Raw genomic sequence first — 18,448 nt, 5'->3', positions numbered from 1 at the left:
TTCTCTGACCCAGTCCTAAAGTAATTAACTCCTCAGCCTCCTTGAAAGCGTTCAATGGCTGACCTTCCGCCTGAGAACAAATTGGTTAACTCACCACTTGCCCTTTTTAAAAATAATTAAGACCAGAATTTATTGTCCATCTTCAATTGTCCTTGAGGTTGCAGTGGGTGAGATTTTTAAAATGTTTAACTTCTTGCCCATTTTTAGTGTGTGTGTGTGTGTGTGTGTGTGTGTGTGTGTGTGTGTGTGTGTGTGTGTGTGAACATAGAACATTACAGCGCAGTACAGGCCCTTTGGCCCACGATGTTGCGCCGTCCTGTGAAACCCCTCTAAAGTCCCTCTACACTATTCCCTTATCGTCCATATGCCTATCCAATGACCATTTGAATGCGTTTAGTGTTGGCGAGTCCACTACTGTTGCAGGCAGGGCATTCCACGCCCTTACTACTCTCCGAGTAAAGAACCTACCTCTGACATCTGTCCTATATCTATCTCCCCTCAATTTAAAGCTATGTCCCCTCGTGCTGGACATCACCATCCGAGGAAAAAGGCTCTCACTGTCCACCCTATCTAATCCTCTGATCATCTTGTATGCCTCAATTAAGTCACCTCTTAACCTTCTTCTCTCTAACGAAAACAGCCTCAAGTCCTTCAGCCTTTCCTCATATGATCTTCCCTCCATACCAGGAAACATTCTTTTAAATCTCCTCTGTACCCTTTCCAATGCTTCCACATCCTTCCTATAATGTGGCAATCAGAACTGCACACAATACTCCAAATGCGGCCGCACCAGAGTTTTGTACAACTGCAACATGACCTCATGGCTCCGAAACTCAATTCCTCTACCAATAAAAGCTAACACACCGTACGCCTTCTTAACAACCCTCTCAACCTGGGTGGCAACTTTCAGGGATCTATGGACATGGACACCGAGATATCTCTGCTCGTCCACACTACCAAGAATCTTACCATTAGCCCAGTACTCTGCCTTTCTGTTATTCCTTCCAAAATGAATCACCTCACACTTTTCTGCATTAAACTCCATTTGCCACCTGTCAGCCCAGCTCTGCAGCTTATCTATGTCCCTCTGTAACTTGTAACATCCTTCTGCACTGTCCACAACTCTACCGACTTTAGTGTCCTCTGCAAATTTACTCACCCATCCTTCTACGCCCTCCTCCAGGTCATTTATAAAAATGACAAACAGCAACGGCCCCAAAACAGATCCTTGTGGCACACCACTAGTAACTGGACACCAGTCAGAGCATTTCCCATCAACAACCACTCTTTGTCTTCTATCAGCTAGCCAATTTCTGATCCAAACCGCTAAATCACCCTGAATCCCATGCCTCTGTATTTTCTGCAATAGCCTACCGTGGGGAACCTTATCAAACGCTTTACTGAAATCCATATACACCACATCAACTGCTTTACCATCATCCACCTGTTTGGTCACCTTCTCGAAGAACTCAATGAGGTTTGTGAGGCACGACCTACCCTTCACAAAACCATGTTGACTATCTCTAATCAAATTATTCCTTTGCAGAGGATTATACATCCTATCTCTTATAAACCTTTCCAAGACTTTTCCCGCAACAGAAGTAAGGCTCACTGGCCTACAGTTACCGGGGTTATCTCTACTCCCCTTCTTGTACAAGGGGACAACATTTGCTATCCTCCAGTCCTCTGGCACTATTCCTGTAGACAAAGATGACTTAAAGATCAAAGCCAAAGGCTCAGCAATCTCCTCCCTAGCTTCCCAGAGAATCCTAGGATAAATCCCATCCGGCCCAGGGGACTTATCTATTTTCACACTTTCCAGAATCGCTAACACCTCCTCCTTATGAACCTCAAGCCCTTCTAGTCTAGTAGCCTGTATCTCAGTATTCTCCTCGACAAATTTGTCTTTTTCCTGTGTGAATACTGACGGAAAATACTCATTTAGCACCTCTCCTATCTCCTCGGACTCTACGCACAACTTCCCACTACTGTCCTTGACTGGCCCTACTCTTACCTTAGTCATTCTTTTATTCCTGACATACCTATAGAAAGCTTTAGGGTTATCCTTGATCCTACCTGCCAAAGACTTCTCATGTCCTCGCTTGGCTCCTCTTAGCTCTCTCTTTAGAGCAGGGGTGTCAAACTCAAATACACCGTGGGCCAAAATTAAAAAATCGGGACAAGTCGAGGGCCGGACTGGTTCAACGTTTTTTTGCAAAACTTATTGAAATAAACTTATTGAACCTGGAACTAATAAAGCTTAGGTTATTGCCTATAAAAACAACATTAAATATTAAATAAATAAAAAAATTAGCTGCATTTATTTCTTATTGCTTTATCTGGAGCTTTTCCAGAGTAATTTCTAATGAAAACATTTTTCCACAGGCCAACACTTTGTGATTCACACTATACCTGAATAAACTCGGCATCAGCCATATCATACGCCATAGGCGCTTCAATTGCTGGGGCCAGCTTTAATAGTAATTAGATATTATTAGGGCAGCACGGTGGCCTAGTGGTTAGCACAACCGCCTCACGGCGCTGAGGTCCCAGGTTCGATCCCGGCTCCGGGTCACTGTCCGTGTGGAGTTTGCACGTTCTCCCCGTGTCTGCGTGGGTTTCGCCCCCACAACCCAAAAATGTGCAGAGAGGTGGATTGGCCACGCTAAATTGCCCCTTAATTGGAAAAAATAATTGGCTAATCTAAATTTTTTTTAAAATTAAAATTTAAAAAAAAGTAATTAGATATTATCTCGCGGGCCAAAGATAATTCCACGGCCTCGAGTTTGACATATGCGCTTTAGAGCCTTCCTAGCTAACTTGTAACTCTCAAGCGACCCAACTGAACCATCACGTCTCATCTTCACATAAGCCTCCTTCTTCCTCTTGACAAGTGATTCAACTGCTTTAGTAACCCATGGTTCCCTCACTCGACCACTTCCTCCCTGCCTAACAAGTACACACTTATCAAGGACACGCAGTAGCTGTTCCTTGAAAATGCTCTACATTTCCATTGTGTCCATCCCCTGTAGTTTTCTTCTCCAGGTGATGCATCCTAAGTCTTGCCTCATCGCATCATAATTGCCTTTCCCCCAGCAATAACTCTTGCCCTGCGGTTTATACCTATCCCTTTCCATCGCTAAAGTAAACGTAACCGAATTGTGGTCACTATCACCAAAATGCTCACCTACCTCCAAATCTAACACCTGTCCTGGTTCATTACCCAGTACTAAATCCAATAGGGCCTCGCCTCTTGTTGGCCTATCTACATACTGCATCAGGAAACCCTCCTGCACACATTGGACAAAAACGGATCCATCTAAAGTACTCGAACTATAGTGTTTCCAGTCAATATTTGGAAAGTTAAAGACCCCATAACAACTACCCTGTTATTTTCGCTGCTATCCAGAATCATCTTTGCAATCCTTTCCTCTACAACTCTGGAACTTTTCAGAGGCCTATAGAAAAGCCCTAACAGGGTGATCTCTCCTTTCCTGTTTCTTAACTCAGCCCATACTACCTCAGTATTCGAGTCCTCATCAAATGTCCTCTCAGCCACCGTAATACTGTCCTTGACTAACAATGCCACCCCTCCCCCTCTCTTACCACCTTCCCTGAACTTACTGAAATATCTAAACCCCGGTACCTGCAACAACCATTCCTCGCCCTGCTCTATCCATGTCTCCGAAATGGCCACAACATCGAAGTCCCAGGTACTAACCCATGCCGCAAGCTCACCCACCTTATTCCGGATGCTCCTGGCATTGAAGTAGATGCACTTGAGACCACCTTCCTTCCTGCCGGTACACTCCTGCAACTTTGAAACCTTACTCATGACCTCACTACTCTCAGCATCTTGTGTACTGGAGCTACAATTCAGGTTCCCAATCCCCTGCTGAACTAGTTTAAACCTTCCCGAAGAGCATTAGCAAACCTCCCCCCGAGGATATTAGTACCCCTCTGGTCCAGGTGTAGACCATCCCGTTTGTAGAGGTCCCACCTACCCCAGAATGAGCCCCAATTCCAGGAATCTGAAACCCTCCCACCTGCACCATCCCTGCAGCCACGTGTTCAACTGCTCTCTCGCCCTATTCCGCGACTCGCTAGCACGTGGCACGGGTAACAACCCAGAGATAATAACTGTCTGTTCTAGCTCTAAGTTTCCACCCTAGCTCCCTGAATTCCTGCCTTACATCCCTATCCCTTTTCCTACCTATGTCGTTGGTACCTATGTGGACCATGACTTGGGGCTGCTCCCCCTCCCCCTTAAGGAACCCGAAAACACAATCTGAGACATCGCGGACCCTGGCACCTGGGAGGCAACACACCAACCCCGAGTCTCTCTCGTTCCCACAGAATCTCCTATCTATCCCCCTAACTATGGAGTCTCCAATGACTAATGCTCTACTCCTTTCCCCCCTTCCCTTCTGAGCAACAGGGACAGACTCTGTGCCAGAGACCTGTACCCCATGGCTGACCCCTGGTAAGTCCCCCCCCCCCCCAACAGTATCCAAAGCGGTATACCTGTTACTAAGGGGAACGGCCACAGGGGATCCCTGTACTGACTGCTTACCCCCAGCCCCTCTCACCATCACCCATCTATCTTTATTCTTTGGCGTAACTACCTCCCTGAAGCTTCTATCTATGACCCCCTCTGCCTCCCGAATGATCCGACGTTCATCCAGCTCCCTAACACGGTTTTTGAGGAGCTGGAGTTGGGTGCACTTCCCACAGATGAAATCAGCAGGGACACTGACGGCATCCCTCACCTCAAACATTCTGCAGGAGGAGCATTGTACTGCCTTCCCTGACATCACCTCTAGATTTAAAAAAAACAAGAAAAAGAAAGGAAGAGCTTACCTGATATTCCCTCAAACCCTGCTCCCGCTGAAGGGTAAGCAAATTTAAAGGCACTCACTCACCTTCACGACAGGCCCCTGCTCCCGCTTCCCAACGACAGTGGGTTTTTTTTTTGGTTAGAGGAGGTGGTAGGGGGGGAAACACTGACAAAGTGTTTCGGGTTTAACTGTCACTTGAGCCCCTCCACAAACCACCTTCAAATTAGGCTGACCGCACTGCAAGTATGCAAATTTCCCCGGAACAGCCAATCAGTAGCTCTGCTCTGCTGCCCTCTGCTGGATGCTTGCCTTCACTCAAACTCCTTGGGTCTCCTTCGCAGGTACACCTTCAAATTAGGCTGACCGCACTGCAAGTATGCAAATTTCCCTGGAACAGCCAATCAGTAGCTCTGCTCTGCTGCCCTCTGCTGGATGCTTGCCTTCACTCAAACTCCTCAGTCTCCTTCGCAGGTACACCTTCAAATTAGGCTGACCGCACTGCAAGTATGCAAATTTTCCCAGAACAGCCAATCAGTAGCTCTGCTGCCCTCTGCTGGATGCTTGCCTTCACTCAAACTCCTCGGGTCTCCTTCGCAGGTACACCTTCAAATTAGGCTGACCGCACTGCAAGTATGCAAATTTCCCTGGAACAGCCAATCAGTAGCTCTGCTCTGCTGCCCTCTGCTGTGTGTGTGTGTGTGTGTGTGTGTGTGTGTGTGTGTGTGTGTGGGGGGGGGGGTTTACTATTCCCCCCTAGGCCACTAGCAATACTAGCTACAAATCTCAGCGTCACCTGCTACATAAATATTTCAGGACACCGGGAGGAACTAGAGACAAATGATAGCACGAGTCATGCTAGCCATTGTTATATTTTAGATATCCAAGTCAATAGTTAAAAACCTAGTTTACTCATTACTGATTGTGTAGTTCGGTAGTACATGCCATTAATTAACACACTAAAGAGAGTTCACCCCAAAACTTCTTTTCCCCAAGCACTGAGCATCTGGGAACAAATGAGTCGAGGAAAAATGTTTATACCAAGTGATAAAAGCGCTTTATGTCTGTAAATAATTACATGCCATTAACACCTTATTAAAACAAGCAACAACAACAAAAAATCAAAATGCCTTACTAATAATGTGCAAGTCTTTTTCAAGGTCAAACAAGGAGAGCCCGCAAGCATGTAGACACTTCCTGGCTAGCTTGAGCTGCAGTTCCTGTTGAAGAACAGGCTCAGTGCTTGTTGCATATATCCGAACTACAAAACCATCCTACAAGGGAGAGATGACAAAAATATTGCTGATAACCTTGTGTAAACCTCATTAAACAATAATGCATGTACCAAATCACAACTGGACAGCACAGCCACCATAAAAATACTTTAATGCAAAAATAGTTTGTAAAGTTCAATGTTACAACTAAAATACTTGCATCTTTTGATGCTGTGATTTGATTGATGTATTCTCCATCCGTGAAGAGGATATTCTGTCCTTCTGTCGGGCAACCTGAAAACAGAAATTAATTTGTAATCTATGTTTCAACTTTACAAGTTGAAAACACTTCAGAAAACTTTGGAATTGAAGTTAACAGTTATGCACAAACAAGCCCCCTAGCTGCAATGAGCAGCTTAACTTTTGAGTTGTCCATTTGTTTAATATTCAACCCTTTAGTTTAGGCATATGTTTTGAAATTACTTTATACTTTATCCTGAAATTATTGCCAATCGCACATACATTGAACTGATCACCTCTCGTGCTTGAATCACACCGCTAAACATGAGTACACTTTGCTTCCAACAGCCTTGTAAATGAGAAATACACAGAAGTCTTCAAAAATCGTCTTCAAAGGAAATGGTCTTTAATTATCTTTTTTAAATTGTTACGGTATCAAATGAAGGATGGGGTTTGTTAAGAGTAAATATAGGAGGCCAGTAGATAGGGTGAAACTGTTTCCACTTGGAGGAGCGACAGTAGCCAGCAGATACGGATTTAAGGTATCTGGCAGAGATAAGAATTTTGCATGTTTATGTACAATGAGTTATGTCAGCCATGACTCAGTTGGTAGCAATCTCACCTAATTCATAAGGTTGTGTGTTCAAGTCCCACTCTAGGACTTGAGCATCAAACTTTAAAACTTAAACACTCCAGTACAGTACTGAGGGAGTACTGAATTGTCTTTCAGATGAATATGTTAAACTGAGGCTACCTGCTCTCTCAGCTGAAATTAAAAGCTCGCATGACACTATTTTGGGGAGTTATCCTGAGTCCCAACCAAAATGCAATCCCTCAATCAATATCATGAAATATTACCTGGTATTATCACATTGCTGTTTGGGGGAGCTTGCTGTGCTTCTTCTATTACCTCAGTGACTACACTTTAAAAGTACTTTATTGGCTGTAAAGTGCTTTGAGATGTCCTGTGGTCATGAAAGGTACTAAATAGAGCAGCACGGTGGCACAGTGGGTCAGCCCTGTTGCCTCACGGTGCCGAAGTCCCAGGTTCGAGCCCGGCTCTGGGTCACTATTCGTGTGTGGAGTTTGGACAGTCATTCTCCCAGTGTTTGCGCGGGTTTCGTCCCCACAACCCAAAAGATGTGCATGCTAGGTGGATTGGCCATGTCAAATTGCCCCTTAATTGGAAAAATTTAATTGGGTACTCTAAATTAAAAATAAAAATGAAAGGCACTAAATAACTCCAGTGATCTGGAATGCACTGCCTGAAAGGATGGCCATGGTCCGGAGCATTGGACTAAGGTAGGCACAGTAAGAAGTTTTACACCAGGTTAAACAGGTTTGTTTGGAATCACTAGCTTTCGGAAAAACCTGGTGTTGTCAGACTTCTTACTGAAAGGGTGGTGGAAGGAGATTGAATGATAATTTACAAAAGGTGATGGGATAGGTACTTGAAAAGGAAAGAAATTATAGGCTATTGGAAAAAGCAGGGAATGGGGCTAATTTGGAAAAGGCAGGGGAGTGGGACTAATAGCTGTTTATGAAGGTTAGTACAAGCAAGATGGGCCATATTGTCATCTCCTATGTTGCATGGCTCCATGAAAAAATATGGAACAGTTTGCATGAAAACTATCCACGATAATGCCTCTTTGCTCAGAAAATCAAAATATCCTAGAGAACCTTTTTGATTTTGGAATCAAACCATTTTGGGTGGGAGGGACGGAGTTATTTGGGGAAGAGTATCCTGTCAGATCAATGAACCTTTCACAAGCTAGATAGTCTCACTTTTAACAACAGTTGCCCACATCTTGCTACAGAACATCCCACATCCCAATGCATTACTTTTCAGTAAGTTGTTTCCCCAAGTTAACAAATCCTAAACTTTTACATCAAACCCATTCATCAGTTAAAGATCCTCCTTTACAACTTACAATGTTAATACCATTCCAACTATTATTCCATAACTCTATATACCTCTTCCCCAAATACAAATTACTTTATCATTCAGATCTACAGCAATTTATTACATACCTGGAAGATTAACTGTACTTTCTTGTTCCAATGTTTCTGGGTTTATGGACATTGCTGTCATATTATGATTATTTAAATCTCTATATAGTAAAGAACCCTGTTCAAACAGGCACAAAGAAAAGTTACAACATCTTTGGATGCTTTATCTTTTTGGCTAAAATTGTTCATTTCAGTAATTACAAAGAAGAACATAAGTTAACATTTCTAAGTAAATGTTTCTCACTCTAATGAAACCTCTGATTCCACACATCACAACTATCTTCCGACTGAAACTCCATTGTGATTAGATATTGTGCAATGATCCTTAAATATTATTCTTTACTGCTTTAGCACTGGAATCTTTTAGCATACAATTAATGCATCTCACTGTGTTGAAAATACCTTCCATCATGTAATTTCCAAAGACTTAAAATTAGAGGCCCAGAAACAATTCAACAATACAAACTAAACTTCAAAGAACACATGTAAAATGAAATGTGCAATCCGATTATCGGCATTTATTGCAAAGTGCAAATAAACAAAATTAATTCCACTGCTGTCATACTTTCTCCTTTAATAAACCGGTTAAGTCACAAGTTCCTCTCCCGTCACCATTAATAAAACACCACAATTGATTGGCTGAAATTAGTATTCCATTAACAGTGCAGGATTGAATTAACTTCAGATTTTTCTTGATTTCAGTTAATGAAGCCATAGCAGATAATTAAACAGCTTTTAAAACTGATATCTTACCTGTGCAAACCCCAGCCATGACTTTCTATCCTTCCTAGTCCTTATGCGGGAAGTTGAGTTGTACACATGGCCCTTTGAAAAATACATCAGATATGTAGAATCTTGACTGCATTTATGTAAAGCTAAATTGCACATTACACTTTTTCATATGCATCAGATAAATGTTTGACTTTCTTTCCTTCTGTACTTTAAAGACCCCATTTATCTGCCCGCCTTTTCCTCTCTCCTCCCATGCAGAATATGAGTCAAGCTAAGGCTTTGACCTGGCCACAGAAATGCTAGTTTTCCCAAGCGCAGGTCAGTGCTGTCTCCTGTCATATGTGCTTGTGGTTGTCCACGCCACATGCTCCCCAGCTCCATTGCAACATGCAGGCCATCCCTTTCCTACTGTCAGGTCAGGAGAGCCCAAGCAGGACGACTAGAATGGGAATGGGCTGACAACATAATGCACAATGTAAACACTTTCCTTTTTTTGATTAAGTTAATTTATGCAAGTCCCAGAATTATTACATACATTGCCCATAACTTACCTTGAATCTAACTATTTGCACAAAAATAGGCCAGGCAAGATCCATGTGCAAGTGGTCATCAATATTTTTTTTTACTGTTAATGCTTTACCATAAAATGATTGAAGTCTTTGCCTTGTTTAACTCGGGTGTCTTATTTTTATAATGATACTGAGCATATGCTTAAAGGCTAAAATAAATTATTCAAAGCCTAGCTCCTGCTCAGTAGTGATTTTGCAACAACTTTTACTCAAATTTAATTATACATGTTTTTTTAAAAATAGCTTTTAATTCATCTAGTATAATTCAACTATTTCCCCCAAATCATGGCACCATACCATATTTCTTTCCACTTATAAAAACTTCCTCATTACTCTCTCAAATGACACCTTCTATCGCCTCTCCTTATTCCTGTTCAGTGGTAGTTTCCCCAGCTCCCTCCTTCATAAAGCACCCAGGGGATTTTCATAGGTTTTCACATTGTAACAGGTGCCATGCAAGTATGTGTTGATGCATTTAACTTTGCGTAATCCAGAATTTATGTTGCATCTAACATAAAGCATAGTGTGATGGGAAAAATGTGCGATTACCCTCAACCCTTCCTTTTTCTCATTTTACGGCATTATTTTCATATTGTACATAAAATGTTTCAGCTTCCTCAGCCAAAAAAGCCTGCAGCCAGCAAAGATTATTTGACAATTCTTCTAAAATAGTTTATGCAGCCATATTTCCTTGCTCACTTACTGCTGTGGCCCACCGCAAAAAGGTTCATTCTGCTATCAGTGGCTAAGAATCTTATTCACTGAAGGGAAACTAATTTAATAGCTGAAGGAAATTCAAACAGTACAGAGATGCTGACCCTGCAAATAAACTCAGATCAGAATGAAGATTAAAAATAATTCTGCCTTGTGGTCACAGAAGGCACTGGATCCTAGAAGAGTATTTCAAGTACAGTTCAGAGAGATGCTGAAAATCTGACTAGTTTATCAGGTTCTTTCCTCTATAAAGCAGAATTTTTGAAAACGTGATAGGGTGCTGCCAGATACAATTACGATAAAGTCAGGTCTCAAAATCTGGTAGCAATCGTTGGGAACATAAAAGCAGAATAATTAATACGGCACCATCAAACAGGGCACATAGTTCCGCAGTGTAGTACATGTTTAAATCCTTGAATATTAAGCTTCCTGCTGTGATCCACTGTCTGATCACCAGCACAACTGTCTACTACCACACATGACTTTCAGTATATCCAATCATTGCATGCAAACCATACAGCAAGATAATAACTCGTATGGCATGTGCATGGCATTACTTCCCTGCATTACCCCATTCCAACTTTTAAAAAAAAGATCAATAGCATTTTAAATCACCATGTAACAATTAAACACAAATAAAATATGGTTATAGCCAAATCATTAATATAGGCCTTCATCATCAATTGGATTATTTATAGAAGTTATACAAATCTACAGCTTTATCAAGTAAGTCTTTTGCACTATTCATATCACAACAGAGCTCCTCCAAATAAACAACTTCCAAATGTCATTTTAGCTAAATAACAGACGATAGCAGCAAGCACAAGAGTTCAGAAATACACTGGGAAAGATCAAGACTAACAACTGAATTAAAATTATCATTGGCTGTTTCGAATGAGAAATCCTTTAAAGCACAAATTACTACTCTTACTGTCTCTCTGACCGTGAAAAGGACTAAAATCCAAGATTAAATAACCAAATACCCACACACCTTCTTTGCAGTGCAAAATGATCCAGACATTGGTTTGTCAAAGTACAGGTCCACGCACAAGACCACTCATCCAGATAATTTAAAAAAGCCTCAACATCCGCATTACACCAACAGCAAGAGTACAATTGGCACCAATCCTGCAGTATAAACGCTATCCAATAAAAAACCCTCTGGGTTGGTGTTTCATTCACTTACTGCCAAGCATTAATACCAAGTGAAAACAAAAACTAAACAGCACATTAAATCGTGTTGTGATTTTGTTGTTTGGCTGCAGTCTAGCTAAGCTGTCAGTGCAGCAGTGCAATTGTACCATTACTGAACTACGTGAACCTTCCCCTTCTAAAGTCCGTGCAATTTTCCACTGTTGACACAATACTAATAGAACAAATGTGACATAAGAAAGTGACTTTAGTCCAAACCCAGAGCGCAGGGTGTGAGATGTAGCACTTGGCGGAAAACATTGCAAAGATGGAGTGAAGTGAAGTCATAGATGGATTTCTAGAAGACAAGGATTTTGAAATCAACATCTTGGGGACAAAGAGCTAAGCAAAGTAAGCCAAGACTGAAACAACTTTCATTTAACTATAACAAAACATCCTGAGGCAACTTACTGAAGCATTATCGAACAAAACATGACACTGAGCAACCGGGGAAGATATTAGGACAGGTGACCAAAAGCTCGGTCAAAAAGATGGGTTCGAAAGAGCATCTTCAAAGTCCCTCCACATTTTAGAGGGATAGTTCCAGAGTTTATCATATATCCAGTACACTGGTCAATCAATATAGTACTGGGGAGATCATACAAGATACTCACTGCATTGGTCAATGGCCCCAAAGACAGAAAATATTCCATGAGTTCAATGTAAACAAATTAAAAATTACTTTACCAAATTTATTTGCAGGTTGATACAGCAATAGGAGCTCATTTATAAAGAGCCTTTAACAGTTTAGCGCATTAAAGGCAGGAAAACACAAAGAGGTTTGGGGAGGGAATTATGGTGCATTATATCCAGCTGGCTGAAGCACATTGGGACAAAGGGAGAAAACAGATTCACGACAGGTCAGCATTGGAGTAACGTGGAGCATGACTGCACAGCTGGAGAAGGTTAGATACAGGGAGAATGAGGCCAATGGGAGTCAAACACAACAGTAATAACTTTAAAATCAAGATGTTGGTTACCGGAAGTCAATGTGAAGTCATGGAACAGAGGACTGATGGGCAAACAGGACTTGGCACACGTTAGGAGAAGGTCAGAGATTTGAATGAACTAAATTTAACGGAGGGTGGAAGAATGGGAGGCTGGCTGGCCAGGAGGGCACTGGAATGTTCAAGTATGAAAAGAGTAATGCACAAGACAATCCTGTGAGGCAAAGACAATCAGTATGGCATATTTAAAAACCTTTGTACCTAAATGCATGCAATTTTTCAAATAAGGCCAATGAGCTGAAGACACAAATAGAGACAAATGGGTATGACCTGGTGAGGATTAATGAAACATGGGTGCAGGACGACGGGACTGGGAGTTGAATGTCCAAGAGTACTCAGTATTCCAAAAGGATAGACAGGATGGAACAGGAGTTGCTTTATTGGTTAAGGATGACATTATGGACATCCAGTGGCGGCCATGGTGTGAGTGATCGCACATTTTCTGGCTACCACTCATGGTGGTTTTTTCGGACCTTTTCCCCGGTTAACGGGTGGCTGTGAGGAGGCAAAAAGGTGCGGGAGAGTGAGTAGAAGAGATAGACACACTGGTGTATGGAGCTGACAGCCAGAAGGTTAGTGGAGGGATGGGGGTAGGGGTTGTTCTTTTGGGGGGGGGGGGGGGGGGGGGGGGGGGGACTAGGTGGAGGGGGAAATGTACTACTGACAGGGGTAGGGCTTTTAAAATGCAATGGGAGGAGGTGGTGTTGGAGGGGAGAGAGGGGGAGAGAGAGAGAGAGAGAGAGAGAGAGAGAGAGGGGGGGGGGGGGAGATGGGTTGGGCAAGTATTTTATTCGCGATTCAACTCTAAAACAAAGGTGGTGGCGATTTTGATCAATTAGCGGGTGACGTTTGAAGTGGGAAGTATAGTGGCAGACTCTGGGGAAGGTAATTTATAGTGAGCCGTAAACTGGAAGGGCTGCAGGTGGTGTAAGTGAACATGTATGCCCTAAATTGGAACTATGTTGAATTTATGAGGAGGGTGCTGGAGAGGATCCCTGACCTGGACTCTCATCGGTTAATTATGGGTTACTCCCATGTACACAAGGTGTACTCCTGAATAGACGTTTTGGTGTTTCACAAGATGTTGTTGGCAGGAGTGGTTGATATTGAATATTCGGCAATAGTGGTGTCAGACCATGCAACACGCTGGGTGGACCTACAAGTGAGCAAAGGGGGAGGCCCAGCACCCATAATGGAGGCTGGATGTGGGACTGTTGGCGGAGGAAGAGGTATGCGAGTGGGTGAGAAAGGCCATTCAGGGATATGTGGAGATTAATGGCACAGGGAGGTTTCAGCAGGTACGGTTTGGGAGGCACTGAAGGCAGTGGTCAAGGGGGGAGTTTATTTAAATTCAGGCACAAAGGGAGAAGGCAGAGATAGAAAGGATAGTGGAGGAAATCCTGCAGGTGGACAGGAGATGTGCGGAGGCCCCGGAGGCGGGGCTGATAAAGGAACGGCAGAAGCTGCAGATGTAGTTTGGGCAATTATCTACAGGTACGGCAGCGGAGCAGTTGAGAAGGGTGAGAGGGGCGGTATACGAGTATGGGGAGAAGGCGAGCATGATGCTAATGCACCAGTTGAGGAAGGAGGAGGCGGCGAAGGAAACTGGGAAAATGAAGGACACAGGTGGGAATCCAGCCCCTCCACTGCTTCACCAGCCCAGTTGGGGCCCCCAGGTCCTCCACCAATTCCTCATCTACCTTCGGGAACTCCAACCTTTCCAGAAACTGCCTCATCCCCTTCTCCCTGGCTGTGTGTTCCGACTCGTATAACTTACTATAGAAGTCCCCATTCACCTGCCAGGCCCAAAATAATCTGTTCTCACCCGGTTCCTCCGCATACTCACCACCGGTGCCTGATACAACAACGGGACCCAGGGGCTGGAGGCGATGCAATTGGGTAAGGCCCTGGATCCGGACGGGTACCCGGTGGAATTCTACAAGAAGTTCTCTGGGGTATTGGGACCGCTGTTGGTGAGAGTTTTCAATGAGACAAAGGAACTGGGGTACTCCCCCCGACATTGTCCCAGGCATCAATCTCTCTCATTCTGAAGCGACATAGGGATCGGGAACAATATGGGTCATATGGACCTAATTCCCTGCTGAATGTAAATGCCAAGCTACTGGCGAAGATATTGGCCTCAAGGATCGTGTCCGAGGGGTAATGGGGAGGACCAGACTGGGTTCATTAAGGGGAGGCATCTGGAGGCCAACAGGAAGTTACTTAATGTGATCATGATGCCTCCAGAGGGACGCGAGGTAGAGGCGGTGGTGGCCATGGACATGGAGAAGGCGTTTGATCGAGTGGAGTGGGAATACTTGTGGGAGGTCCTGGGGTGGTTTAGGTTTGGGCAGGGATTTGTTGGCTGGGTCCCGTTGTTGTATCAGGCACCGGTGGTGAGTATGTGGAGGAACCGGGTGAGAACAGATTATTTTAGGTTACACCAGGGGACAGGCAGGGGTGCCCACTTTCCCCACTGCTGTTTACCCTGGCTATAGAGCTGTTGGCAATGGTACTGGGAACGTTGAGGGGCTGGTAGTGGATAGTACGGGGGGAGTAGGAGCAGCTGCATAAGCTGAACCTGGGTCGGTTGGTAGAACAGTGATGGGGGACCTTCGGAGGTGGGTGCGCTCCCATTGTCATTGGCCGGGCGGATGCAGGCAGTGAAAATGACAGTCCCAGTTTGTTTGTCTTTCAGAGCCTTCTAATTTGTATCTCAAGGCATTCTTTAAAAAAGTAAATGCAGTGATCTCGGGATTTGTTTGGGCGGGTAAAACCCTGCGGGCGAAGAAGGTGCTGCTGGAGCGGGGCATGGGAGCTGGCTCTTCCAAATTTTATAAATTATTATTGGGCGGTGAATATTGCGATAGTCAGGGAGTGGGTAGTGGGGGAACGGTCAGTGTGGGAGCGGGTGGAGGCGGCCTCATGTAGGGGCACGAGTTTGGGGGCACTGTTAACGGCACCTCTGCCATTCCCGCTGGCCAGATACTCCACAAGCCCGGTAGTAGTGGCAGCCCTGACGGTGTAGGGACAGTGGAGGCAGCATATGGGGTTGGAGTGGGCATCGGTGTGGGCACCGCTATGCGGTAATCATCGGTTCGCTCTGGGGGGGCTGGATGGGGGGGTTCCGGAGGTGGTAGCAGGCGGGAATTGATTTGGAGATCTTTTTTATTGATGAGGGCTTCCCGAGCTCAGAGGAGCTGGAGGAAGAGTTTGAGTTGCCAGGTTGGAATGGGTTCCAAAATCTACAAATTAGGGATTTTGTGCGGAGACAAGTTTCGACTTTCCTGTACCTGCCGCACTGGGGGCTACAGGATAAGGTGGTGTCGAGAACAGGAGTAGGCATGGGGAAGGTTTCAGAGATCTACTAGGAACTGATGGAGTGGGACGGAGCCCCGATAGGGGGAGGTGAAGAGAAAGTGGGAAGAGCAGCTGGGTAGGGAGATGGAGGCCAGATGATGGGAGGAGGCCTTGAGGTGAGTCAATGCAATCTCGTCGTGTGTCAGGCTCAGCCTGATTTAATTTAAGGTAGCTCCACAGGGCACACATGACTATGGCCCGGATGAGCAGGTTCTTTGAGGGGGTGGAGGATAGGTGTGGGCACTGTGCGGGGGGTGGTCCTTGCTCACCATGTCCGTATGTTTTGGGCATGTCGAGGTTGAGGGGTTTGCTGATATCATGTCAGAAGTTTTAAAGCCGAGTCCAGAGGTAGCGATCTTTGTTGTGTCGGAAGATCCGGGAGCCCAGGCGGTGAGAGGCCTAGTCCTGGCTTTTGCCTCCTTGGTGGCCCGGAGACGGATCCTACTAGGATGGAGGGACTCGGTGCCCCCAAAGTCAGGGGTATGGGTTATTGACAAGGCGGAGTTCAAAAAAATTTAATTTATAATTCCTTGGAAGCAGTAATTTACATGCCCCCGAGAAATACTTCCAAAGTGGGGCATCGTATAAATCAAGAAATAACGGGGGCTTTTGAGGAGGGCACAACGGTAATCATGGGTGATTTAAACAGGCATATTTACTGGATTAATCAAATTGGCATGGGTAGCCTCAAGGGAGGTTTCATAGAGTGCACGAGGGATTGTTTCTGAGAGCAATATGTTAAGGAGCAAATCAGGGAGCAGGCTATTTTAGATTAAGTATTATGTATCAAAGGGTTGATAAATAGTCTTGTCCTTAAGAATCCTCTTGGAAGGAGTGTTCACAACATGCTAGACTTTCAAATTCAGATTGAGTGAGAGAAGACATGCATAGCAGTGGCGTTGGACAGATGTAATTATACAGGGATGAGGAAAGAGTTGACCCAAGTAGACTGGGCACAAATAATTGAAGGTTGGACAGTTGAGGAAGAAGGCAGATGTTCAGGGAGATATTAAATACCTCTCAATTAAAGTATATACCTGAGAGGAAGAGGAATTGTGAAAGGGAGAAAAACGTTCCATGACTAAACAAGGAAGTCAAAAAGACAATGGCAAAAACTAGGGCATACCATATTGCAAAAGATAGTGGTAAGCTGGAGGATTTGGAGAACTTTAAGGTTCAGCAAAAGGCTACTAAAAATAAAATAAAAAAGAGCATAGACGAACTACGAAAGGAAACTAGCAGAAAACATAAACACTGACAGAAAAAGATTTTATAAGTATATAAAGACGAAGATAATAGCTAAAGTAAATTTTGTCCCCGACAACCATGCTGCTGTGGTCATAATGCGGAACGCAGAGATAACAGCGGCACTGAACTAATATTTTCCCTCTGTCTTCACAGTAGGGGATAATAACATTTTTTCAAAAACTGCAGTTAATGCAGAGGAACGTGGTGTAATATCACTAGGGAGATGGTATTGAATAAACTAATGGAATTAAAGTCAGAAAGTCTCCGGAACCTGATGGCCTGCACCTAGGGTATTGAGGGAGTTGGCAGCAGAGATAGAAGATGGCTTGGTTATGATATTTCAAAGTCCCTGGGTTCTGGAAGAGTCTCAGAGGATTGGAAACACACTAACTGTAACACCTTGTTCAAAAAGGCAGTTGAGGCAAAAAATAGTAAACTATAGACCAGTTAGCTTGACCTCTGTGGTGGGGAAGTTGCTGGAATCAATCATTGAGGAGGAGATGACTGAACATTTGGTAATACAAAGCTCCATCCACCATTGTCAGCATGGTTCTATGAAGGATAAGTCATGCTTGACAAACTTGCCTGAGCTCTTTAAGGACATAACCAGCAAGGTGAATAATGGGGAACCAGTGGATGTGGTATATCTAGACTTCTAGAAGGCTTCTGACAAGGTGCAGCATAAAAGACTGACCCAGAAGGTGAGATCGCAGGGGTTTGGGGGTAGAGTATGAAATTGGATTGTGGATTGGCTGACTGACAATTGCAACAAAACTTCGCTAGCGACACGCATAGGGTGGAGAATTTGCGGAACTTGCTGCCCCATGGTGCGGTGGAGTCATAGAATAGAATCAAGTCAGAGTCATTAAAGAATCTATACAAATGATCTGCAAGCAGGGACAGAGTGCAACGTGGCACAATGTGCAGGTGACACTAAAATAGGTGGGAAAATAAGCAGTGAAGAGTGAATACAGACGGATATAGATAGGTAAGGAGATTGGGCCAAAATTTGGCAGATGTTCATTTTGGCCAAGAAATAGAAAGCCAAATGATCCAAATGGAAAGCAGATTCAAAATGCATCTGGACAGAGGGATTTGGGTGTTTTTGTTCATGACTCACAGTCTGTATGCAAATACAGTATGCAATTAAAAAGGCAAATGGTACAGCAACACGGTGGTGCAGTGGTTAGCACTGCTGCCTCATGACACTGAGGACCCGGGTTCGATTCCACCCCCAGGTCACTGTCCGCATGGAGTTTGAATATTCTCTCCGTGTCTGCGTGGGTCTCACCACCACAACCCAAAGATGTGCAAACTAGCTGGATTAG

At 44.2% G+C, this 18,448-nt stretch overlaps 1 protein-coding gene across 1 annotated transcript in view; it reads right to left on the bottom strand.

Moving 5' to 3' along the window:
- mycbp2 (MYC binding protein 2) overlaps nt 1-18,448 on the bottom strand; it is a 212,614-nt gene that overhangs the window by 142,576 nt on the left and 51,590 nt on the right. Inside the window, 4 exon segments of the mRNA XM_038817780.1 lie at nt 5,971-6,109; nt 6,270-6,343; nt 8,321-8,417; nt 9,053-9,124. Coding sequence (XP_038673708.1) covers nt 5,971-6,109; nt 6,270-6,343; nt 8,321-8,417; nt 9,053-9,124 — 382 coding nt within the window.

This window comes from Scyliorhinus canicula, chromosome 14 (assembly GCF_902713615.1).
Source record: "Scyliorhinus canicula chromosome 14, sScyCan1.1, whole genome shotgun sequence".
NCBI classification, from domain to species: Eukaryota; Metazoa; Chordata; class Chondrichthyes; order Carcharhiniformes; family Scyliorhinidae; genus Scyliorhinus; species Scyliorhinus canicula.
Note: the sequence above shows the minus strand (reverse complement) of the source record. Positions and strands in the feature narration are given on the sequence as shown.